The 22106-nt window shown below is 47.3% G+C and overlaps 11 protein-coding genes across 11 annotated transcripts; 4 read left to right on the top strand and 7 right to left on the bottom strand.

The window, feature by feature from the left end:
* Nucleotides 1-25: 25 nt before the first annotated feature.
* On the bottom strand, nt 26-1760 carry F4822DRAFT_416659 (uncharacterized protein). Its single transcript, XM_051459360.1, has 2 exons — nt 1030-1760; nt 26-953 (listed from the first exon to the last, which is right to left on the bottom strand). The coding sequence occupies exons 1-2, from the start codon at nt 1643-1645 to the stop codon at nt 181-183; spliced, it is 1389 nt and encodes a 462-aa protein (XP_051310681.1). The 5' UTR covers nt 1646-1760; the 3' UTR covers nt 26-180.
* A 498-nt stretch (nt 1761-2258) lies between these two features.
* F4822DRAFT_416656 (uncharacterized protein) lies at nt 2259-3900 on the bottom strand. Its single transcript, XM_051459359.1, has 2 exons — nt 3397-3900; nt 2259-3342 (listed from the first exon to the last, which is right to left on the bottom strand). Exon 2 carries the CDS (start codon nt 3316-3318, stop codon nt 2503-2505), a length of 816 nt encoding a protein of 271 aa, XP_051310680.1. The 5' UTR covers nt 3319-3342; nt 3397-3900; the 3' UTR covers nt 2259-2502.
* Nucleotides 3473-3900, bottom strand: F4822DRAFT_376672 (uncharacterized protein). Its single transcript, XM_051456353.1, has one exon. The coding sequence runs from the start codon at nt 3811-3813 to the stop codon at nt 3574-3576; it is 240 nt and encodes a 79-aa protein (XP_051310679.1). The 5' UTR covers nt 3814-3900; the 3' UTR covers nt 3473-3573.
* A 173-nt stretch (nt 3901-4073) lies between these two features.
* On the bottom strand, nt 4074-5955 carry F4822DRAFT_376653 (fungal hydrophobin-domain-containing protein). The gene is made up of 3 exons (XM_051456352.1): nt 4838-5955; nt 4713-4767; nt 4074-4639 (listed from the first exon to the last, which is right to left on the bottom strand). Exons 1-3 carry the CDS (start codon nt 5423-5425, stop codon nt 4521-4523), a joined length of 762 nt encoding a protein of 253 aa, XP_051310678.1. The 5' UTR covers nt 5426-5955; the 3' UTR covers nt 4074-4520.
* Nucleotides 5956-6642: 687 nt separating this feature from the next.
* Nucleotides 6643-9215, bottom strand: F4822DRAFT_416654 (uncharacterized protein). Its single transcript, XM_051459358.1, has 4 exons — nt 8760-9215; nt 7917-8702; nt 7420-7837; nt 6643-7346 (listed from the first exon to the last, which is right to left on the bottom strand). Exons 2-4 carry the CDS (start codon nt 8568-8570, stop codon nt 6916-6918), a joined length of 1503 nt encoding a protein of 500 aa, XP_051310677.1. The 5' UTR covers nt 8571-8702; nt 8760-9215; the 3' UTR covers nt 6643-6915.
* A 206-nt stretch (nt 9216-9421) lies between these two features.
* Nucleotides 9422-12873, top strand: F4822DRAFT_416652 (glycoside hydrolase family 63 protein). The gene is made up of 5 exons (XM_051459357.1): nt 9422-10101; nt 10160-10594; nt 10668-10832; nt 10895-12623; nt 12699-12873. Exons 1-4 carry the CDS (start codon nt 9894-9896, stop codon nt 12616-12618), a joined length of 2532 nt encoding a protein of 843 aa, XP_051310676.1. The 5' UTR covers nt 9422-9893; the 3' UTR covers nt 12619-12623; nt 12699-12873.
* A 157-nt stretch (nt 12874-13030) lies between these two features.
* On the top strand, nt 13031-14017 carry F4822DRAFT_376577 (uncharacterized protein). The gene is made up of 2 exons (XM_051456350.1): nt 13031-13526; nt 14003-14017. The coding sequence occupies exon 1, from the start codon at nt 13073-13075 to the stop codon at nt 13379-13381; it is 309 nt and encodes a 102-aa protein (XP_051310675.1). The 5' UTR covers nt 13031-13072; the 3' UTR covers nt 13382-13526; nt 14003-14017.
* F4822DRAFT_433439 (uncharacterized protein) lies at nt 13421-15887 on the top strand (the record flags this gene model as incomplete). Its single annotated transcript, XM_051461843.1, has 8 exons — nt 13421-13642; nt 13701-13938; nt 14274-14465; nt 14526-14550; nt 14605-15171; nt 15230-15286; nt 15347-15357; nt 15484-15887. 8 exons carry the CDS (start codon nt 13421-13423, stop codon nt 15885-15887), a joined length of 1716 nt encoding a protein of 571 aa, XP_051310674.1.
* On the top strand, nt 15576-17304 carry F4822DRAFT_376604 (ankyrin repeat-containing domain protein). Its single transcript, XM_051456351.1, has one exon. The coding sequence runs from the start codon at nt 15915-15917 to the stop codon at nt 17253-17255; it is 1341 nt and encodes a 446-aa protein (XP_051310673.1). The 5' UTR covers nt 15576-15914; the 3' UTR covers nt 17256-17304.
* A 28-nt stretch (nt 17305-17332) lies between these two features.
* On the bottom strand, nt 17333-19976 carry F4822DRAFT_416637 (uncharacterized protein). Its single transcript, XM_051459356.1, has 4 exons — nt 19246-19976; nt 18551-19162; nt 18354-18491; nt 17333-18298 (listed from the first exon to the last, which is right to left on the bottom strand). The coding sequence occupies exons 1-4, from the start codon at nt 19300-19302 to the stop codon at nt 17585-17587; spliced, it is 1521 nt and encodes a 506-aa protein (XP_051310672.1). The 5' UTR covers nt 19303-19976; the 3' UTR covers nt 17333-17584.
* Nucleotides 19977-22065, bottom strand: F4822DRAFT_416635 (uncharacterized protein). The gene is made up of 2 exons (XM_051459355.1): nt 21559-22065; nt 19977-21469 (listed from the first exon to the last, which is right to left on the bottom strand). Exons 1-2 carry the CDS (start codon nt 21866-21868, stop codon nt 20235-20237), a joined length of 1545 nt encoding a protein of 514 aa, XP_051310671.1. The 5' UTR covers nt 21869-22065; the 3' UTR covers nt 19977-20234.
* Nucleotides 22066-22106: the final 41 nt, after the last annotated feature.

Raw genomic sequence — 22106 nt, 5'->3', positions numbered from 1 at the left:
CACGTAGGTAGTAGAGTTAAAGAGACTCAAAAATAAACCGTCTGAATTACGGAAAAACTGATCAAATTAACATGGCAACGTGAATGCAAGGTGTATCATTAAAATATCTGAACGCCGACCCATGCAGTTCCCTAAAACTCCTGAACATTGCAAAACCTAATGAATTTTCCTATCCTCCTTTTACTCCTTGAAAGCAACTGACTTGCCCCTCGCCCCCGGCCCTGCTGCTCTCTTTGCTGTAGATGTAGCAGACGGTCCAGGAGTCGAGGTCGTAGCGGCAGCTTTACCTCTTCCTCTGACTGGACCGGGCTTCTTCGCGGCTTCAATGGGTGCCTGGTTCTGTACCTCAGCCTTGATCTCCACCTCATCATCTTGGAGTATTCCATCTCCTTGTTGATTATCGCTCAATCCACTAACAGCCTTCAAGAATTCATCTTCACCCCATTGCGCAGTGTATTTCTGCGGCGCGATATCCTCCATCGCCACATTACCCTCTTCCTCCTTGTGCTCACCATTAGCTTTGCCCTTGCCCTTGGCATCTTCCGGTGCAGCACTTGGGTTTACGGCTTTCCTCGCGCCGCTGTATACGAGGCTGTTGCTGAACATGCTCCAAGCCTTCTCACTGTACTCGTCTTCGTACTTTAACTTTGACCAAGGCTCGATCTGGACTTTGCGCAGGCGCTCGACCATGGTGTCGACGCTAGCTTCACCGTTGCCGGACCCTGCGCTCTTGATCGACATGTGGATCGCCTTGGCGGCGCTGGTGCTGCCTTGTGGTTTGGCGTTGTCGCCTGTTGCGCCTTCTTTGCTAGCTGCTCCTGCTGCGCCGGATGAGGGGCCTGCGGCGGCTTCGCGGGGGCGGCTTAGGCGTTCTTGTTCTGTCCAGGCGTCGAGGTGGTGCATTTGTGGGCGGAGGTGGATTAGGGATGTCGCGGGGGTGAGATGTAATTGATCTGAAGCAGATCACTCTTGTTAGCCATAATCGCAAATTCGGATTGTAAGGTAAGAGCAAGAATATTGGTTACTAACCTCCTTTGAAAACGCCGACCATCCATCGACAATTCGTCTCCTTCTCAGGCGAAAACTGACCACCCAACGTCTGGGTTCGGAGTACCTTGTCCTGACGCACAGCTTCGCTCCAATCTAACATGCTTATTTCGCGCTCTAGATCATCCGGTCGCTTTGCGCCGCCACGACCAGCACCTCCTGCTGCTCCTCGAGTAGGAACACCAACACCGAAACCACCAGCGAGACCGTGTGTCCCTCCATTCTTCGCCGCGACACTACGCGCAAGTGCGCTGCCCCAGCGCAATCCTTTCTCGCGATCGTATGCAGCGTGGCCGTGGGACATAGGAACATCGACTTCGAGGAAGCCAGAGCGGTCTTTGACTCGGACTTCGCTGATTCGTTTATAGGGCATACGAATGGTGCCTTGTAAATTCGGGTGTTCGAGAACTAGGAGCTTGCGGTTTTCGGGGAGTTGAGGGTTCGTATAGATGTCGTAACTCGCGACGATGGGATCTAGCTCTGCATCGGTGGGTTTGTTATCGGTCTTATTGATCCCACCATCGACGCCGTCGCTATTCTTATTAGTCTCCGTCGTGCCGGGCGTGGAGGAGCGCGAGTCGATTTCCATTGTCGACATGGTCGCTATTTTCTTTCTTCCAGTTACGTGTTACTATCCAGGTATGGAAATCAATATGTCGACTTGGATTGTTGTGGTAAGGGAGGTGAGTCAACTCATTTTCCGATGTTGAAATTGTAAGAAGTGATGAAATACGGCGGCAGTACAAAATTATGATGAACTTTTTGGCGGGGCACTTGCTTATCGGATCCTATGGGGCTTATCAGACCGCTAAGTTAAGGTTGTGCCTTGCAGTTTAGGAGCTCCATCCCAGGTACATAGGCCCTGTAAAATGACCCCTCCAGCTAACCCCTCAACGGCTCCCCCCTTTTTTGTCGTAAACAATTGTGTTAACTTGAGCTTCAACGTTCGTGATTATATTATTACGGTTTCTATATTTCTTTCATTTCATTTATGTACGCAACTAAATGTCCAGTTAGAACATGATTGACCATTTTCAATCCATCTGATTTTTTTTAACAATGGTTAGTTTCGTTTATATAACAAGGCGGTTGCTTTCATTCCCAACAAATTCTCATACTTTTCCGTGAATCTCCTGAATAACAACACTCAACCACCCAGGCACCATCTATACTTAATACAAGACTAACCCTGTGAAATTTTATAATAATGTCCACTTGATTTTTGTCCTTAGACATTGAATTAGAACTACCTAGGTATGATTTAATAACAATTGCATTGCAAACTCAATAATTATACCTAAGTAATTTTACAAACGCTGTCTGGGTACGTAATTAGCTTGCTAAGTTACTTAACCCAGTTAGAGGTGCTGTGGTTGTACCGCTAGATGATGCATCTCTAGTGTTGTGTTCCGCTATAGTCCCTTCCTCTTAGTGCTGTATGGCTAGAAGTCCCCCTCAGACGGTCTGGGCTTGAGTTTGTACTCCCCCAGCGACCTCTTCTCCTGGGAAACCCTCTTCGAAGTATGTCAGGACCATATCATCGTAGTAGTCCCATCCTTGCGGCTTAACGAATTCCAAGGAATGAGGAGCTACTTCCCACGGCTGCTGACCGTTTAGGATCACATCGAAGTAATTCGATGCTAACTTCATGAGTTGACCAAGTGTGTTTCTAGAAAAAATGCGGCCAAGATGCTTCCAGAACTTGCCCTGGTCGCCTGCCCGCGAGAAGGTGTATTTGTATCTCAAGGAAGGAGATTGGAAGACAAATGAAGTAATATGAACACAGAGGTTAGTTCTCACCGCCAACCAACTAGACCGTTCATGAAGCGGGACATCCCATTTGAAAGGGGCCCAAATATGAAACCCAGACAATTCAAGGACAAAGTCTGGTCTTGAAGGCTTTTCGACAGAAGTTGTGTCGAGTCGTAGTACCCATGATTCTTTATCGCCGACACGTCTATCCGGCCATATCCCGTAAGGATTTTTTCGAGACTTCTGTATATCCTCGCGGATTGGTTCGGTCCGCATACGCCAGCCGCGACCGCTGTATTGACGGTGCAGATCAGTCCATTGCCAGTCCACAGGCTTGAGGGGCAAAGTCTCATGGTCGAGGAAGGTCGACCGAGGGAATATCGAATAGGCTTTATTCCAAGATATAAAATTGAGGCTGGCAGTGGTAGGCGAGGTGTGTAGTATCACGCGGAGAGGTATGTTGCTCGTTACTACGATCTTTATGCAGGGATTCGCAACTCTCTTTCTGGAACCAACCATTTTCCAGCGCAAAAGTATGAGATTCTGGATTGTCGGTTAGTTCAATTTAGAAGCCGCAGCTCCTTTTTAGCATATTACCTCGTCAACGAGCTCCCCAAAGGAGTGATTGGCGTCGAATATGACGTTCGAGTCATACTTTTCCACTGTTGTAAGGTACTCAAGTAATCCTTCCAGGTCCTTGCCCTTCTGAACTACAATATCCAAGCCACCATCAAGCCACTTTTTACGATCAAGGAACTGTAACGCGAATTCTCCCTAAATCAGGGCGTTAGAGTGACCTAGTTGACTTCTAAATCGAAGCGGGTGTTTGACAAAGCGCTTTAATCTGGTATTGATATCCCATTCGTTGTAAAGAAAATGATGTCGCATACTCCATGATGTTTGGTATAAGTTGAGGGCGCTTTTTGTGTCAAGGTGTCTCATAATGATCGATCGTGGCTCATAGAGGTTAAAGATCGTCCAAAGGTTCGGGCGCTTTCGAGGTTTCTGTTCCATGATGTGGAAAGGTCAGATAACAATAAATTGTTTAGCAGGTTTAGGTTAGGTATTTAATCAAGCATATGGGGGGTACATGTGGTGTATGAAAATGTAGTAGAATAAAGTATGGAGTCGTTCTAAAAGGAGAAAGGTATTAAGATATGTTGATTAATGTCCACTGGCAGGGACTCTCGGGTTAAGGTTTAGCGGGGTGGCAGGGTGGTAGGTACTGGGCGCTATAATAGTACCTAAAGAAGCCCTTGTGGCTTCCTAATAAAGCACCGTAGAGCCGCTATAAAATCTTGTCTACATTACTATATACGCAGCTGTTAGGCTCTCTACGACACCTAAGGCAAGTGCTTAGGTACCTGTCAGCCTAGTTCCCATCCACACATTTGGCTTTAGTTATGAATCATTAATAGCATCACAGACACAACGTACGACGAAATACAAGTAAGTGAAATATGAGGCTCCATTATGCTCAGAAGGGAAACAAAGCTCATAAAAATATATGTAAAGGATAGTACGGGTAAATATGTCGACGTAAAGCCGAGTACAGAGAATATTACAGAATGAAAAGTGTCCACCCCGATCCCAGGCTGCTACCGCAGCTCAGTTAGTGAGCAGACGTCTAAAATTACCCCAAACCACCCTCCTGATTTTGGTTTTAAATGAGCCCCCCTGGAAATTTTTAGGTCAGTTAGTCATAACTCCGAACTCCCTGTTTATACGCCAGTGCAGAGAAGAGCGTCGCCGAGGAGGGGCAAGACGCAGCACTCGGCGGTTAGGCCGATGGCGGCGCAGACCTCGGTGAATTCTTCGAGGCTGTTAAGATCTTGGGCAGCTATTGATAGACAAGTGTTAGTGAATGGTTAAGTGAAAAGAATGTGTGCTATGGGTAAGAAGGTCAGACTTACGGCTCTCGCAGGTAACATCGAGGATACCGTCTACATCAAGCTGGCAGCAGAGGGGCTATATTAAAAAGAATTAGCGATCGGGTTCTCACTAAATGATCGATAAAAGGCGGTAAAGGAATTCTTACAGTGTCACCTCCAGGGCAGATCTTGCCAAGGCCACCTGAAGGAGCAGCGCTGGAAGATGCGGGGGCAGGGCTTGAGGCTGCGCTGGCTGATGGCGTGCCAGCAGGGCACCCCGCTGCAGTCGTAGGCGTCTGTGTTGGGTACTGAGTGGTTGGGTAACCCTTCTTCTCCTTGGACTTTGAGTGCTTTGGCTCCTTGGTCTTAGACTCCTTAGGTTCCTTGGTCTTGGTGTGCTTCTCCTTCTTGCTGCTAGAAGGATAGGTCTCTGGAGTGGTTGTAGGGTAAGTCTCCGGAGTGGAAGTGGAATACTGGACTTCAGGAGTAGAGGTCGAGTACTGAGCCACTGGAGTAGAGGTTGAGTACTGGGCTACTGGAGTTGATGTAGAGTACTGGGTCTTCTTCTCAGTAGTGGTTGGGTATTGCTCCGGAGTGGAGGTGGAGTACTGGGGGGTAGAAGTTGGGTATTCGGCCTCCTTAGTGGTGGTTGGGTACGTGGCTTCTGGGGTAGACGTCTTGTAGTTGGGGTTTGCTACCGGGCTAGCAGAGGCCACGGCAGCGAGGACAACAGGGAGAAGAGTCTTGATCTGCATCTTGATGAGGTTTGACGAAGTCTGCTGTGCTTGGGGAAATTAACGATAGTGCGGAGCAGATAATACTGTAGATAGGATGGCAGATGTTGTACTTGTGACTGATGATGTTATAATTCTTGATATAGGCAACGATACACAATGGGGTTCTTATAAGTTGTCACCATCGTGGAATTTCTCCCCTTGCCATGTATCCTCGGATATCCGGCCATGGAATTGTGAGATGGTTCGCTGCGAGTTTGTAGATCCCATTTTCAATAACTTACACGCTATCATACGCCTACTTCTAAAACATTCAACCCTGATTCAGCCTTGCGGTTAGGATTGACGCAAATCTTCCACGTTTGTAGTTAGAAGCCACATGGAAACGAGGCATTAGTTAGGTTAATGATATTTATGGCATTGTATTGACTGCTCGATGCTATTCGAGAATTAGTAATAATTAACTCAGACAATAATGTTATTTCGTTACGTTGTGGCTAAATACGATGAATAATACGTATAGAAACCAACAGTTGGACTGGTGATGCTCCGTGGATGGTGGGCATGCAGTGGTAGGGGGACAATTACAATGGACAAAGCAAGATCAATGCAAGATCCGGTAAATTGCATGGTACCGCATCGTTGGGACTCTGGGGAACTAGGTATGTACCTAGGTACCCAGTAGTCTCATAATTCAGGGGTGTTCCAGGCCTCGAAATTCGTCGCTAGCGCCTAAGACAGGCAGCCACTCTTACAAATATGGACATATACATGCTAGAAATCGAAGGATTATAAGCCACTCAGCTAACTAAAAAGAACAACCAAATCCATCACCCCAATGAAGGCTTCTATATGGAATTGTTAGAAGGCATAATAAAACCAAACTCGAGTTTTTAAGACAATTTAGAGAGTGATCGCCATGAACCTAACAGTTGAGAGGTGGGAGACGGAAGACAAAAGGGGAAATTGCCTATTTAGGCGATACTTATTCCAATCTGACCAGTCTGAGCCCGCTAACGCAGCGCAACACGAGAGCTACTCTACGAAAAGCATCACTTTCGTATTCACATTTTACAGGGCCAAGGCATCTAGACAGACAAAGCAAATCCGTAATTTGAGAACTAAGTCGCGCTCTGGAAATGGGACTCGACAAGAATAACATTATTTTCGCCAACCTTTAATTTGAAATGGCTATCTATTTTCTGAGTCAACACACCGAGACGTAAGTCAGTGCTGCTGATTAATATTAGCTAGTCTCATCAATGTAAATAAGACCGCAGATGTATTGATTATTACTGAGTAGTTATGATCTATTGGCAGCATGGGAGACACCCTCTTCTCTTATTCTATACAAAACACACTTTGTTTACCATTAAATGTTACCAATATTCCAAAATTTACGAGAGAACCTTAGGTATCTTGATATGCCAATTTAAAATGTCAGATTAAACACTTTCTCCAACAACGCCATTTAACCACCCATACTTAGTGGTGTGTTGTCCCTCTTTTACTTATGAAGGCTTGACGGGGACGCTGCCGAGACTTGTCCAAGGACCGTTTTGACCGGTAGTATCTGAACCGCCGCTGGTGGGTATTTGCCATTCTTCAATTTCTGCCCCATTACCCTCATCATAAAGCACATATACCCTGTCGTCGACGAACGTAAGATTAGCTGCTGACGTTGTTGAAAGCCCTAGGTATGTCCGATTTGGTCGTAATAGCTTTTCAATGCGACTTTGTGCATCCACGAAACCGCTCGTACAATTCCATGAAACAAGCGTGAGGTTCTTTCGGTCTATAGACGCAAATAGAATAAGGTGAGTTATGAAAGCGCCCGTATTAGTTTGCGCACACTCTGGGAGGGTGTCTGGTGTGAAGTAGTTTCGATTATCTTCGGTGGTGACACATATTGGCGTATGAGGCGCAAGATCGTAAGCGGTATCTGGGGTTTCCGTCAGCACTACCGGACTATATAAACCATAGGCGGGCGTCGCTAGACATTGGGTTCAACTTACTAGTAGCACTCCCAAGGGCGTTCGTTTCTATGTTGTATGGGTATTGCTTCATCGTCCCGTCCGTACCGCCAATATACAAACGCAAGTCCCGTCTGCTCCCCACTGGCGCGGCGGCAATAGATGAGCCATCCTGGATCGCGATGCTTTGCTGAGTCTTTTGCCAAGGTTCATCATCTGTGTTGTTTTGAACGTACTTGGCCACTGTCAAGGAGTTCGCCCCAAGTTCTTGGAAGAATACGGCCAGTACTTGGAGTTTCGTGTCGAAGTTTTGGTACCAATATGAAAAGAGTGATGAAGAGTTAGATATTGTGTAAAGTCCGCTAAAATTGTCGTCGCCCCAAAATCCGACTTGGTCTTTGTATGGAGATTCGCGTTCGGTCATTGATCCACCAGGTTGAGCAAAATACACATTTTTAACCTGCGACGGAAATTTTACGCATTAATACCATAAAAATGACATTGAGAGCTAACAAGCGAAAGAGACTGATAATACATACTAACGCATTGCTGGTATTGGTATGAGGATATCCCGCCGCGGCTGCGAGTGGTGTGCCCTTTTTAGCGTTACTATTCAAATCGCTGATCGCCGATACCGACCATGTATGATTGTCGGATTCCCAAGCGGACTCAAAGATGTCCGTCTGATTGTCCAACTGATAGTAGACGCGATATTGGCTCGTATTAGATCCGTCAACCCAATGAAGAGCGGCGATACTTAAGTTTTGGTACGTGCTTGCTGAACTGGAATCTTTACTGTTGTGAGTAGCGTAATATCCCCCTACTCCACCTCCAACTGCAGCGGCGACGACGACGAACGAAACGACACCAACTACAATCCAAAATGTTCTACGACGGATTCCACATATCGTCGGAGGCGGTGGCGGAGGAGCAGGTGGTGGATCACCATTATTTTGATGCGAATCTCGTAGTACTTCGGGTGGTTCGCTGGCGGGAGTTAGGATTTTGCCCTCTTTGGACGATGGGCGCGCGATAGGGAGACCGTTGGGGTCATTCTCAACCCATACTGCCTCTGGGTCTGTGTTATGACTATATACCTCGAGACCGTGACCTTGAACTAACGTATCCGAGTTCTGGACGACTTCGAGATTGCTGTAATCCGGCCTCGAATAATATAATCCGGATGCTGCCATGTTAGGGCTGCTGTATTTAGATAGGAATCAAAACATTATGTCAAATGATGGGGATAGTAGTGGAAATACAGAACTGAGCAGACACTGATAGCGGCAAAGGATTTGCAGAGATACTCCTCTTTACATAAGTCTCTGTTCTCCAGTATTAACCCATGCCCTGAGCGTCATTGGCAAAACAGAAAGTCCTACATATCATGACAGAGGTAGCTCAAGATGTTCATTTCCTAGATGGGCCAAGCGACAGCATCATAATGCTTCAGCTCCCCTATGAGCCCTGTGGGACTATGAAATACAGTTAGCTTTGGTAGGTTCCGTCGTACTACAGAAGCTACAGTGGCACAGATCGAGATTTTCTGGGGTTTCAAGTGATCCCCCAAACCAATTAGAACCGTGGCTGCTGAGGTGAGATTAATCTCGGTTTGCCGATCGCCCTGTTAGCCTAACGAATAAGGCCTGTAGACCTAAATCGTAGAGGTTACCACCTCCATCAATTGAATCCTCTGCAATGCATCGATTTTTCATCCTTTCAAATATGGATGGCAAGCCGAAACTGTTAGGATGTTGCGTAACGAATTCCTGAATATTGATGAACATTCTCCAAGTTGTGCGTATCTATAATTCGAACGAAACGAAGGAAGCTGAAGAACGCGGACGACGATCTTTAGCTCTATATTCTAAGTATACCTAATGTACCCTTGGTTAGGTAGCTGGGTCCTCTAAGCGACATGCGCCATGTATGCTGTGTGATTGGGCAGATCGCACTCTACGCGAGCTTCACCGACAAGACTAGGACTACGGATCGCCAATGCCATTGCACCACATCTTGGTCTTTTGAAATACATATACTTAAAGGGAAATATTTCGTTAAACTATCATTTTTATATAATGATCACATTGAAATTGGTTTCAACTTACATCAACAGTGCCATTAGTATCATTAACTATGATCACAACTCTAATGCATCACTTATTCCCGAGTCCTCCCTGGTAAACCCCCACTAAACAAGGTTCCGGGACGGAACGCTGCTTAAGGTTAGGTGCCTAACGCACTGCCGAGATATACTGAAGTCGCACTACATAGCCCGTTTTTAGTAGGCCAGTTCCAGGTACACAACCCCCCTATCACCCCTACTAAACATAGCCCTACGTGCGTACCACAGAGCCCAGCCCTAGAGATCGTCGCCGTTTTTATATTTGATTTACCCACTTATCTCAAACCCACTGTTGCGTATTCGAATACGGTATGCCATAAGGCTAGGCCCTGATCTTTTCATCCCCCCAATTATTCTTCCTCTCTTGTTCGAGTATGGTCGCCAGCGCAATATGTTAGTCTGGAGCATAGTGACCCTTTTGGTCTATTATTTCTGCCCTGTGTCTCTGGCTGCTGGAAATGGGATCGGAGCACATTCCTGGCAGACATGGGGGCCTTACCGACCAAATCTCTATTTCGGAGTCCGCCCGCAGATACCCGATACGTTCCTGATGGGGTTGATGTGGGCCAGTGGTGAGAATCGAAACAAGATGTTAAAGAGTAAGTGCACCACCACACTTGTTCCTTTCATGTTCCCTTACTCAAAACAAATCCACAGCTCTCCGTGACACGTGCGAGCAAGATGATGCTGTTCAAAGATATGGCTGGACTGCTTACGATACGCGTGTCGGCGGTTCTCAAGTTATGCACGACAAGGAACTTCACATTGGTTTAGAAACGGATTTTATCAAGACTAGAATTGGAGACAATTGGGCTGTTCGCGTCGCTGGAACTCCTAGACCGGATGCTCCCCATAATGTGAAGACAACTGTCATCTTCCACACAGCCGTTGAGAATTCAAATGACGCGAAAACCATTATATGCGGAAGTAAAGATCTTGAGGGCACAGACAGAGAAATAACATGCCGTGGAGAAGTTGATGCACTCGGCTCGTTCGAATTCTCCGTGGTGGGGGATGCCCAGAATAATGTCATCCACGCCACCTCAGTAAATAGCATAGAGGTACCCGAGGACAAGATATGGCAAGCCAAATGTAAGAACCTCAACAACCTAACATAACCCAACTTTCGAAAACCAAGTCTGACAAATAAGCAACACCCACATAGCTGTTTTCAAAGATCGCGTTACCGCACATATTGGGAGTGGGGATGATAATGTGATGATCGCCCATGAACCAGGCATTGGTAACATGCATTTCATTCAATTGACATTTGAAGGCCCCTTCGCGCTCACCTTTATGTATCGTGCTTCAGGTGCTGTCGTCTTGCGCCGTGAGTAGCCCTTCATACCGATTGGATTGAGAGCATAACCTAACTTATTACTTCTTTTCAAGCGAACGTCGTAGAAAAGGGTCTTGAAACCTTTCGTTCTGCGTTTCCCACAGGCGTCGACAAAGTGTTTCCGAGAGCGGCTCCCTTCGAAGATGAGAAGTACGCGAATTTTTCGCAGGCATTATTATCTAACCTTTTAGGTGGATTGGGCTTCTTCCATGGAGACAGCAAGGTGGATTACTCCCGCGCCCCCGAATATGAGGAGACAGATGTCAAATTCTGGGAGAAAGCTTCAGCAGCAATGGCTCGTGCCCCGATCACGACCACAACGCCCACATCGCTTCTATCCTTCACTCCCTCCCGACCATTCTTTCCTCGCGGATTCCTCTGGGATGAGGGTTTTCACTTACTCCCGGTAATTGAATGGGATTTGGATTTAGCTGTGTCCGTGCTTGAGAGTTGGCTAGACCAGATGGACGAGGATGGATGGATTGCGCGCGAACAGATTCTAGGCCCCGAAGCACGCAGCAAAGTGCCCGAACAGTTCCAAGTTCAATATCCGCACCACACTAATCCACCTACCCTCTCCCTATTGTTCCCAGTATTGATCTCAAAACTCGCCGGAACATTCACGTATACCGGTCATCCATCTGATTACGTACCATTACCTGCTCAGGCTAAGGTCATGATGAAAAGGTTGTACCATCCGCTTGCGCGACACTATAAATGGTTCCGTCACACGCAAGTTGGGGACTTTAGCGGTAAATACCCGCGACCCGAGGGCGCGGTGGTGGGTGAAGGATACCGATGGCGTGGTAGGACACCGATGCACAATTTAGCTAGTGGATTAGACGACTATCCCCGAGCGAATCCGCCCCACCCCGGCGAACTTCACGTTGACGCGCTCGCGTGGGTCGGAGCTTCCGCGCATGCCCTTCATCAGGTAGCAGTATATCTCGAGGAGGAGGAGGATGCGGCCATATATGAGAAACATCTAAAGGAAGTAAAGCATAATCTTGATGTGTTACACTGGGATGCTATGGAGCAAGCTTACTGCGATGCGACTATTGAGGGTGATAAGTATAAAAGGGTCTGCCATCATGGATACATTTCTCTTTTCCCTCTACTTCTCGGTCTTATAGACGCAGATCATCCGAATCTACCGGCCGTCCTGAGTTTGCTATCCGATCCTAGAAAACTGTGGTCCCCCCACGGGCTGCGAAGTCTAAGCGCCGCGAACGAGTTCTATGGAAAAGATGAGGACTATTGGCGTGGCGCGGTATGGATGAACTTGAATGTATTGGCTGTGCTACGTCTCAAGGATATAGGTTTGCAAGGCTACACCAGCGGCAAAGAACCAACCCCCACGCAGAGTGAAGCACTGTCTCTCGCAGCCCAGCTAAGGGAGCTTGTGGTGGAAACCGTGTATAAGAGTTGGGAGGAGACAGGCTTCTTCTGGGAACAGTATAAGGATAAGACTGGCAAAGGGAGCCATAGCAGAGCTTTTACGGGTTGGACTGCTTGTGTAACCCTCCTATTAGGTGTCGATCTTGCAAAATACACCGGGAACAGCCCGGAGAGTGCTGGCGCCTCGTCGTTTTGGATGTCTAATTGGGCTTTCATGCTCGCTTTTGGTCTTCTAATAGTTGCCATGGCATCTGGGAAGCGGGTGGTAGCTCGGGTAATTCGAACGATGAGACAGTGGCGAACGTGGAGGCAGGATTGGACGAACGGGCGGAGGTATGAACAGGTTATAGATCTGAGCGAGCGCGAGCCCCAGTACTAGGGACTCTAGTTTATGATTAGCTATGCGTTTCAAAAAAAAAATGAAGAAAAAATGTATTGACCAATAACATTGGCTTTTACCTACTACGGTACTGGACGCTCATCTCAGCACCGATATTCTTGACCATATCGAACCATCCCCCACAACAAAACGTACAATAAACTAGCCACCTAGAGGCGATGGTGAGATAGTAGGTACACTAGGCCCCGAGACCCTTTAGGGACATGCCCAGTAAAGCAAGCCGTTACAGAATCTATATGTAGCGCTTAGGCGTCCTGAGCGACTGGCCAGATATAAATTGTAATATCTCATTGGGCTGTGTGACGATCGGTCCGTTTCTTTCTCCGGTGTGGCTTTTTTCTAAGATCTTCCATAGGTGCCCAGTATCCAGCCTGCGTTATTTCCTACCATACCAGGTAATCTTCAAGCCAGGGACATTCGATTGCTCGAAAACATGTCATCGTCTCATCGTTCCATCCCTCAGTGGTTGAAAGACCGATTTGAACATCGTAAACACAAGCGATCGTCCAAGCAAGGCACACGAGTATCCGACCATAATGCCTCCATAGCCTCTGAATACGGTCCTCATCAAATCATTGCGCAATCTATTGAGCTTAGGACCCCCCAAGGATCTTCAGGGTGCCAAAATAGACCGACGGAACAAGAGGCAATCCCAGCAGAAGAGGACGCCGCGGTAGCTGCCCAGCCACCTGACCCAGGGCCTAAATTGTTAAACACCCAGACTCCGATATGGGCTAAGTAGGAAGAACGCTTTAGAAAGGAGAATCCAGAGTTATACGAAATGTTCCAACCCTTATGCGAAGATGTCCGGAATCTAGACGCCGATCACTTCGATACGTGGTTGAATAAGCCACATAAGGGATGGAACTCTACATGGCTCAGCCGATGTAAGGCGTACCTACCACAATTAAAGTCGTTTAGAACCGTCGCACTGAGCTTAAGCAACTTGGATCCGCACAAGATCGCGCCTTGGGTTATTACCGGCCTTTATCTCTCCGCTGAAGTATTTTAACTTGATCTCTACTACGAGTCGTATCATGTATCTAACCCGATAACGACAGGTATGCTTCGGTACAGTTGACCCATTGACGCGCGATAAGGCCATGAACACAATATTGAAGACAAATATTATTTTTATAAAATGGCTTGATAGTGAACCTGATATGAGGGTTATGAAAAAGAGGAAACCATCTTCAGATATAACAGATATTGAAAGTCGACTTGAGAAACTATATTTGGGCAGCCTAGTGTTGATTTTCACGATTTACAAGTCCGGAAAGACGCGAGGTAGTCGTGCTAGTATGTCCAGCCCCCCCCCCCCCTTTTTTTCCTTAGTTGATTTTTATTAGACGTTTCTGCACAGATACTCCTCCATAGGAGGATTGGCGGGCTATTCTTTCTGCCTTGTAATCACATACGTCGTTTTTCAGTGGCCTAAAGAGCTACTAGGAGTACATCTCTAGATATACCCTTGGAGGTACGAAATCTCTACATTGCTAACGGTAGCCTAGGGGTAGTCCTGGCCGCGGATGAACTGGAATGGGAACGGAAATACAATTTGTTAGAAAAGGAAAACTTAGCGTGCGTCGAGAAAAAGAGCCGGGTCGAGGCGAAACTAAAAGAACTTTAGGAAGTTGTCAAATGGATCAAACCCAGCAGCGAGGACCCCGAGCCTGCGCATCAAACGGTCATGGAGCGAACAGGAGTTGACGATCCTGGATCAAAAGCTGGGCGGCGGTTCCTTGAGACAAAAGAGTTCACTTCGTGGATAGATCAAATCCGCACGAATGAAGCAGGAAAGAAAGTGTTTTGGCTGAAAGGTTCAAGTAGGTCTTCCTTTTAATGCGTCAGCCAACACCACTATCAGGTTGCTAAATGGATGATAGTGGGAGCGGGAAAGACAACCTTAATGTAAGCTCGTGAGACTGATATCCTTTCTTTTTCCGGGCTAAGCAGAGTCTACAGATGTCGAGTAATCTCCCACTTTGAAGAGCTTCCTCTTAAGGGAATCAGATTCGTACGATACTACTGCTTCGGTAGCCAAGCCGCAACGGAGTCAAAAGCACCTACGTATGAGACCATACTTCGTGCATTGTGTTACCAGTTAGCGTGGAATGGCAACAAAGGCGTAGCAGAACCTGCCAAAAGCCTGTACGAAAATTTGGCGGCAAGAAATCAAACGACCGAACCACTCACCAGGAAGAGACTGGAAGAGCTTCTCAAAAACCTACTCGATTACGTTCGTCCTACCGAAAGCCCAATAGTATTTGTAATTGACGCTCTTGACGAATGTGAAAGTAAGGATGATAGCAAGAAACTGCTTGCATTCCTAAAAAGGCTACAGCAAGAGGTCGGAGGCGTGTACTTCTTCATTTCATCTCGGCCCCATATAAACGTCGGAGGTCACTTTAAAGACTCCATACAGGTTTTTAACCCTGTTCAACTTCAAACAGAAAAAGATATGGAGGTTTTCATTAAAGAGCCAGATAGATTCAAAGAAAGAGGATGTCGAATGGAGAAAAAGCATATTCTGTAGGTACCTGAACGATGGAAAAAAGAAAGTTAACGGTGCTAAAATTTTAACGGTTAGGGACGATGAGCTTCGCAAACAATTAGAATTGGCATTATTGAAGTCTGCTGGTGGCATGTATGTGTGCATTCCTCTTCTGGGAGTTATGGATTGTCGGGTACTAATAATTGAAAAAAGGGTTTCGCTGGGTACAAATATGGCTGGGCATTTTTTTCCCTAGGAACAAGACGACTATACGACGTCCTGAATATGCGGAAAACCTACTCAAGGATCTAGGGAACCCACAAGGCTTGGGTGAACTTTCGGGTGGGAAGACGAATCCCTGGAAGAGACCAAGAAAATCGAGAACGCTTACAGACGACTTTGGAATATTACCGACGATCAGTATAAGAAATACCAAATTCGCCTCTTTAGGATAGTTATGGGTTCGTTTGAACGACTATTGGTCCAGCAGCTCCTTGAGGCTGTCTCCTTTAATCCAGATAACCCCAGTAGCTGTGAGGATCTCGAGCTTGACGAGCTTGAAGGTCTGTACTGTAATTTCTTCAGAATAAGTGTCACGGGCTTCCTCGAGTTTGAACATATTTCGGCTAGAGTATTCATTTCCGAATTGAAGGAAGATGGTTCTAATAAGTTGATGTTCTCTGCGTATGAGAACCAGTATACCCTAGTAGATATCGCCATCAAAACAATCGAGCGGCCTAATCATTGGCTCTGAGAGACGGCTGGGATTTCCTTGGCGGACATGTGTAGGAAAGTGAGAGACAGCCTTAAGACAAAATATCTGCCGTCGAGGTATGATCCGATAGTGGCTGCAGAGCTGGATATTCGCGTAACAAGACCCCATAAACCGTTGTCCCAAACATCTATATCATCAGTAGATGAAGCTTCAGTAGCTGAAGCGCCGCTTGACTCTAACACACTAGATCCTAATCACTTCGGTACCTATATTTTTGAGAATTGGGCTGGCCACTGCAAATCGTTTTGTGGTGATGGGCGGTTCACACAGCGGATTTACCAATTCATTCAAGGGGCACGATCTACTCTTGAAGCCTGGATTTTCGAGGTTAGAGCGGTTTGCCTCGCAGTCACTCGATTGATTTACCAAAGCGAAGAAGTTGCGTGCATAGATCCGCTTCTTTGTGTGGCAAGTTTCAACTTCCCGTTTTTCCATCATGATGTTAGCCATCGGCTAGCTCTTTCGCTGGACCTTGGTGACACCACAGCCCAAAACTTACGGGGGTGGACAGTGTTCCATATTGCCTGCAGATTGTCCAATAGCCTCACCGTCGAAGGTCTACTTCAGTTTGAGCGTGCCAACCAGCGGCCCTGTCGCTCTCTTCTATTCGTGGAAGATTACGGAGGTAGTATTCCCCTGCAATATTCGTCTCGGAACAAAATCGTCAAGATACTATTGGAGTATGAGATGCTTGAATCACACCGACCAGCCGACCGCAGCTTGCGCATTAGCGAACTCATGGAACACAGAGACAAATTTGGCCATACTCCACTGGAAACCATAATAGAGAAGTGCAGCGATGAGTATATCGAGCAATTGCTTACAGAATATCGCTTGGGACCCAATCAGTCACGATATGAAATCGTACGGCACGCGACATGTTACCAGAAAAGAAAAGCGATTCGATGTCTCCTTAGAGCAGATACCGACGCTGAGAAGAGCTCTGAAGAGCTACCTTGCTCCCCGCCCCTGTACGTAGCCATACAGCAGGGCGACTTAGAAATGGTGGATCTCTTCCTTCATTGGAAGAGGGGGACGAAGGGTATACCGAAGAGTATATTGGATCATGAAGGGACACCCGTTTCTATAGCAGCAACTACCGGAAGTACAAGTGTTGTCCAATATCTTCTTGATCACGGAGAGGAAATAAACGGGATTGGGGGTCCTTGTGGAACAGCTCTGGGAATGGCAGTCTGTGAAAACAATATGCAAATGGTAGAATTTCTACTCGCAAGGGGGGCAGATGTCAACGCCAGAGGGAGTGACCATGAAGCGCCCCTAGGGGTAGCCGCGTACCGGGGGAACGGAAAAATGGCAAGGTTCCTTTTGATAATGGTGCGCATATAGAACTATTGAGTGAAGGATACCAGAACGCGACTGAAGCGGCATTGAAAATGGCGCCGTGAAAGTAGTTAATAATGTACTTTACTATTAACTTATTGCTTCTCTATTACGCCAATAAACATTAAAACGGCGTTGTTTAGAACTTTGGTATAGCGACTAAAACATTACCTACCTACATATAGGTAGTCTTGATTACCTTAGGTACCCAGGTACTAAAAACATAACACAATCCCAAGATAGGTATACATGGGAAAATCCCCTAAACCTTCACTCCATCTCATTCCATACCGTAAATATAGTCTAAGGATAATATACTACTAACCCCAGATGGATCACCGACCCAACGCATTCCAATGCTGCGAAAGTATAGTCTCCTCCGTCCACCTCGGAGCAGACTGTCTACGATAACCATCCGCCTGATTCAGAGCCTTAAGTAAATACGTCCGCATTTCCGGACCCGCCGCTTTATACGACACACAAATCGAGCTATTAAACGCGATCGCGCCCAGCGGTCTTAACATCTGACTATACTGTACCGTCCTCCAGACTTTAGCGCTCCACTCCAGACAGTCTACTTCTAGCGTCGGGTCGGCGATACCTAGGATATTGTTGATCTCTTGCTTGGCCCGAGATAGCGCGACGATGAATGTGGACATGTTGGCGCAGTGTAGCGCGATGATGCTACTTGGGAACCGGTAGCTTATGCCCAGCGGACAGTCTGGGTCTTCGACTTCGTGGATCATGTTGTTCTCGAATAGGGGCTGGACGGTGGATTCGTCCAGAGAGTGAAAACTAGCGCGTAACTCATCGATGGTCATGCTGAGAGTCTCGACTTCTTGCATGTCCCGGAGATGAGCGGGGGTCTTGCGGATGATGCAGAATTCCCTTACAGCGTCTGCGACACGCGTTGATTCGTATAGAAGTTTAGACATCTCTACGACCCTGGGTGTCCGGGTTTTCCATTGCCCGAAGAAGGCCACGATTGCGTTGTACCAGTCCGGCTTGAGGAAGAAATTGTCGATACGACCCGTCAAGATTGGTTTGAACTATGAATGATGTTAGTCGGGCGAGTATATAAGTGTTAAGAGTGGTATTAATTACTAAGTAAGCGAAGGAGTCGAGGATGAGTTGGCAGCCGAAGTTGTCTCCAGGCTTAGGCGCCCCTCTCTGCATCATGATGGTGTGGATCCCATTGGAGTGGGATATCCGGTCGATACCGCTAGCATAATCAAATAGAAACTAACCAATAGTTAGGAGTTACTTCTCTTGAGTGGGCGGGAAAATGAATAGGTACTTACCTCTGCCGTTTGAAGATAGATGGTCGCAGCCAAGGTAGCGGTGGAGGTCTGCTCTTGTGGATCATCCAGTACCTTCTGTAAGCTGCGCAGCGCACGACTATAACTTCTCAGATCGAACATCTCCTGTGGACCCGTTCCTTGGCATAGATTTAGCCACGTGGATACCAGGAGATTGGTTGCGTCGAACAGAGCCTCATGTCTCTCGAGCAGGGGCGGCGTGTACACCAAAGTGCTCAGGAACATGCCAAGACTATACCCCGTCCCCTCACTGGACTTCAGGTAAGTTATGATTTTACCAGCCAATATGTCGGCTTGACTCCCGGGCAACTTATTTGGTATCGCTGACTTCCGATGATATAATCTCAGTTTGGAGAACGTTGCGCCGCTTGTAGTAGTCCTGTTTCTAAGACTCACAAGACTCGTTGTTGAGCTTGTATCCGATGCTTCGTCTGTCTGACTCGTATCGGTGGTACTATCTCGAGAGAACTCATCTACCGATTTGCCCTGGCGAGAATGTCTCCCATTGTGTACGAATTTGACACGCTTAGACGGTCCCGAACATTCCTTGCCTGCTTTTTTGCAGGTTCCACAAGTTGGCCATGCTTCATCACACTACCGATCAACGCATTAGCAAATGAAAGAATGGATTTTGGTCGATCACCACATAATGCGGTCACTCATACATAAACACTTACCTTAGTCTTCCTAAACCTGCAGAATTCGCACCTATTGCTCTTCGGGATGCCGACCATGATGATTATGATTTAGACGATTTGAGAAAGTTGTCGCGACTTTGACCGCTCGGACGCATGCTCATTGTGCGAAAACCATCCTTCCCGAAATTTTTATATGTTCCGGTGTCAGGCTATGCTCGGGGGTGCCGCCCGTAGGCCTTCGTCACGATCACCGTGGTGCTCGCATCATGGTATCCAAAAGTCGTAGCGGAAGGCATATTCAAGGGGCCAGGGGGGCTGAGCCATGATACTTAGTAACCAATCGCTTACGTTGACGAGATAACCAATTATCGTCCTTTGCTATGGTTGTGCTTAGCTTAGCATGGCTCAGCTTCAGCGGACCCTGGGATTGACGACATATAGGACCCCGCTGAGCTGGCATCGGGGGCCTCGGGGAGAGAAATCCTACCAGGTATACCGCATCATAAACCCGAAATGGACCTAGATTCAATTCTGCAGTCAGTAAAAGTTCCCGTATCGCACCCAGTAGAACCGGGGTTATGTGGCTTCATACTGCTCCCCGTGAAAGTTGAACGCCACGAATGAGAGGATTCTTTTCGTGCGGCATTTTTTTCGTGTCCCTCTTTTGCTCTAGCAGATTGTTTGCTACTATTTCTGATTCAAAGACCTATGACTATCAGGATAGAGGGGGCCAATACGCATGAGACCGGAATTTTCACAAGGATACAAAAGAAAGTAGGATTCATAACTAGGGGGTGTCATCATAATATTGTATAACAATCCTGGTAATATTTCATAATCCCGGTCTCGCTAATCGGGAAAGATGCTTGGCGTGTCCTGTAAATCCATCTATTGCCACCTCTTTAATAAATCTAGCCATTCTCTATTGTCCAAGATGTATACCTAAATGCTCAATTCGAACGTACTAACAAAAAACCAACCTTGGTCATTATACATTAATCCTCGTGTATTCCAAGAATAAAACATCGTCACCGCACATCTGGGTATATATCGCCACTACCACTTCCACTGCCACTGCCACTATTACCAGCCTTCTCATCCTCATTAACATTAGTATAATTATTATCGTCGTCAAGCGGCATACCGCGAATTTCATCGCTCGCCGCGTCATCATTCGCTTCGCTCTTGCGACCTTGTTCGAGAGCACGCTCGGCCTTGAGTTGCTTCCCAACGTCGCCGTGTTTCTTGCCGCGGGAGCGTAGCTTGTCGAAAGCTTCGCGCGTCAGGTCCTGGCGGAACATGCGCTCCACCACATCCTTCTTTCGCGTACGTCGGCCTCCGATGCTAATCAAAATGCCCGCTGTAATATTGACTGCAATTGAACAACTAAGAATTGTCGCCGTTAGGGCCATCGGTCGCTTGTTATAGTCGATACCCCACGTCGTCGCACCCAGCGCGATCTGCAGACACGAATGCATATCAAGCAGCGTCACGATAGCCACCAACCAATTCAGCGGAAACGCATAATGTGTCTTAGTCTCATGCGGCTTGTAAAAAGTGTGCGATTTAGCGAACTTGGTCTGATGGTGCACGAGCCGGGCCTCCTGCTGCGGGGTCAAAACCGACAGCTCATCGCGGGCCGCCTCCAGGTCAGAATTCGTGGGTAAGTCATTCTTATCGCGCAGTTTTCCCATTTGCTTCCTCCTGCGCAATTTCCATGTCAAGCGGTGATAATGCGCGATGTAGATCATGTGGTACGTATCCACGGCACGGAAGGGAGCGAGGCCGTCACCGACGATCGCAAAAAGAGCAACTAAGACATAGTCTATGATGTTGATGGCGTAGACTTGCTCCTCACCGACATAGATCCAGCCAATCAGAAACAAAACCCAGGCCAGACCGAATAGGGTAATGAGCGTGGCGTACAGCGTTACTAGGAAGCCCAATGGCTTTCGTACATACTGGCCAAACGCCCTCATGTTCCGCTTGAATTTGGACCGCCGTGAGTGCAGCATGTGGCGCACGTAGTCGTTTAGTTCAGCCTTCTCTTCTTCTGTCCATCCTTCTAGATATACACCGTCGGGGAGGACGGCATGATTGAAATTGAATTCTTCCTCTGCCGTCCTCTCTTCTCGAATAGTGGGGGCTTTGGGTGATATGGAAAGTTGGTATGTCGGACGCCGGTTGACAAATTTGCCAAGTGATGGTATAAAAAGTGAGTTTTGAATATTGGTCATGCTATTTAACGTGGATACTTCGGGGTCTAATAAGCGTAATTGTTAGTACTTTTGCTGAGACAGGTCGTTGGAGTGTCATTGTCGCTGGGACTAATCTCAGGGGTAATCCACATACCGATCACGTCGAGAAGGTCGGCGACATTCTGGTCGAGATGATTACGCCCGTTCGTATGAAATAGAGCAGTGCTAGTCGGTCTCGCATCCTCAGGGATTGCGGGCATAGCAGAGCCGTTGGTTCCTCTACGAGGGCGTATTACGGCCAACCCCGGCCGTCGCCGACCTTGACCCGTTGGGTCTGAGCTCGAGCGGCGGCGCCCACTAACTCCATCATCCTCATGGTCCCGCTGCTGCGGCTGCTGACGTGGGGGATTTGCGGTTGCTGGCCGGTGTAAGTCGTAATACTGAAGGCGGGAATCATCAGACATTATAGTCTAAGGAAAAGGATCTAAGGAAAGAGAATGAGTCGCGACGACACACGCGCCCCAGAAAAGTTTAGTTTGCTAGAATCCGACTTGGCTCGGAACATTTTGGATATCAGAGATCAAAAAGGTGAGAATAATTCTAGCGTGCCAGGTTAAACGATTAGTTTTGTATAGTTGGGTGGCACTAAAGCAATGACATCATACATATTGTTGCACTTTCCTCAGGTTTTAGATGGCCACC

The sequence above is a fragment of the Hypoxylon trugodes genome, assembly GCF_022578975.1.
Source record: "Hypoxylon trugodes strain CBS 135444 unplaced genomic scaffold F4822scaffold_9, whole genome shotgun sequence".
In the NCBI taxonomy this organism is placed as follows: Eukaryota; Fungi; Ascomycota; class Sordariomycetes; order Xylariales; family Hypoxylaceae; genus Hypoxylon; species Hypoxylon trugodes.
Note: the sequence above shows the minus strand (reverse complement) of the source record. Positions and strands in the feature narration are given on the sequence as shown.

What these genes read in the sequence shown, in the direction of transcription:
- F4822DRAFT_416659 (XM_051459360.1), bottom strand. Translation starts at nt 1,645, where the DNA reads ATGTCGACAATGGAAATCGACTCGCGCTCCTCCACGCCCGGCACGACG. An exon ending in GGTCGGCGTTTTCAAAGGAG is followed by an intron (nt 954 to 1,029) that starts GTTAGTAACCAA and finishes GATCTGCTTCAG; the next exon opens with ATCAATTACATCTCACCCCC.
- F4822DRAFT_416656 (XM_051459359.1), bottom strand. Translation starts at nt 3,318, where the DNA reads ATGGTTGGTTCCAGAAAGAGAGTTGCGAATCCCTGCATAAAGATCGTA.
- F4822DRAFT_376672 (XM_051456353.1), bottom strand. Translation starts at nt 3,813, where the DNA reads ATGGAACAGAAACCTCGAAAGCGCCCGAACCTTTGGACGATCTTTAAC.
- F4822DRAFT_376653 (XM_051456352.1), bottom strand. Translation starts at nt 5,425, where the DNA reads ATGCAGATCAAGACTCTTCTCCCTGTTGTCCTCGCTGCCGTGGCCTCT. An exon ending in TCTGCCCTGGAGGTGACACT is followed by an intron (nt 4,768 to 4,837) that starts GTAAGAATTCCT and finishes TTTTTAATATAG; the next exon opens with CCCCTCTGCTGCCAGCTTGA. An exon ending in CGATGTTACCTGCGAGAGCC is followed by an intron (nt 4,640 to 4,712) that starts GTAAGTCTGACC and finishes GTCTATCAATAG; the next exon opens with CTGCCCAAGATCTTAACAGC.
- F4822DRAFT_416654 (XM_051459358.1), bottom strand. Translation starts at nt 8,570, where the DNA reads ATGGCAGCATCCGGATTATATTATTCGAGGCCGGATTACAGCAATCTC. An exon ending in CCAATACCAGCAATGCGTTA is followed by an intron (nt 7,838 to 7,916) that starts GTATGTATTATC and finishes TTTCCGTCGCAG; the next exon opens with GTTAAAAATGTGTATTTTGC. An exon ending in CGCCCTTGGGAGTGCTACTA is followed by an intron (nt 7,347 to 7,419) that starts GTAAGTTGAACC and finishes CGGAAACCCCAG; the next exon opens with ATACCGCTTACGATCTTGCG.
- F4822DRAFT_416652 (XM_051459357.1), top strand. Translation starts at nt 9,894, where the DNA reads ATGTTAGTCTGGAGCATAGTGACCCTTTTGGTCTATTATTTCTGCCCT. An exon ending in CAAGATATGGCAAGCCAAAT is followed by an intron (nt 10,595 to 10,667) that starts GTAAGAACCTCA and finishes ACACCCACATAG; the next exon opens with CTGTTTTCAAAGATCGCGTT. An exon ending in AGGTGCTGTCGTCTTGCGCC is followed by an intron (nt 10,833 to 10,894) that starts GTGAGTAGCCCT and finishes CTTCTTTTCAAG; the next exon opens with CGAACGTCGTAGAAAAGGGT.
- F4822DRAFT_376577 (XM_051456350.1), top strand. Translation starts at nt 13,073, where the DNA reads ATGTCATCGTCTCATCGTTCCATCCCTCAGTGGTTGAAAGACCGATTT.
- F4822DRAFT_376604 (XM_051456351.1), top strand. Translation starts at nt 15,915, where the DNA reads ATGTGTAGGAAAGTGAGAGACAGCCTTAAGACAAAATATCTGCCGTCG.
- F4822DRAFT_416637 (XM_051459356.1), bottom strand. Translation starts at nt 19,302, where the DNA reads ATGGTCGGCATCCCGAAGAGCAATAGGTGCGAATTCTGCAGGTTTAGG. An exon ending in GCAGGTTTAGGAAGACTAAG is followed by an intron (nt 19,163 to 19,245) that starts GTAAGTGTTTAT and finishes GTTGATCGGTAG; the next exon opens with TGTGATGAAGCATGGCCAAC. An exon ending in TCTATCTTCAAACGGCAGAG is followed by an intron (nt 18,492 to 18,550) that starts GTAAGTACCTAT and finishes ACTATTGGTTAG; the next exon opens with TTTCTATTTGATTATGCTAG.
- F4822DRAFT_416635 (XM_051459355.1), bottom strand. Translation starts at nt 21,868, where the DNA reads ATGTCTGATGATTCCCGCCTTCAGTATTACGACTTACACCGGCCAGCA. An exon ending in CGACCTTCTCGACGTGATCG is followed by an intron (nt 21,470 to 21,558) that starts GTATGTGGATTA and finishes TACGCTTATTAG; the next exon opens with ACCCCGAAGTATCCACGTTA.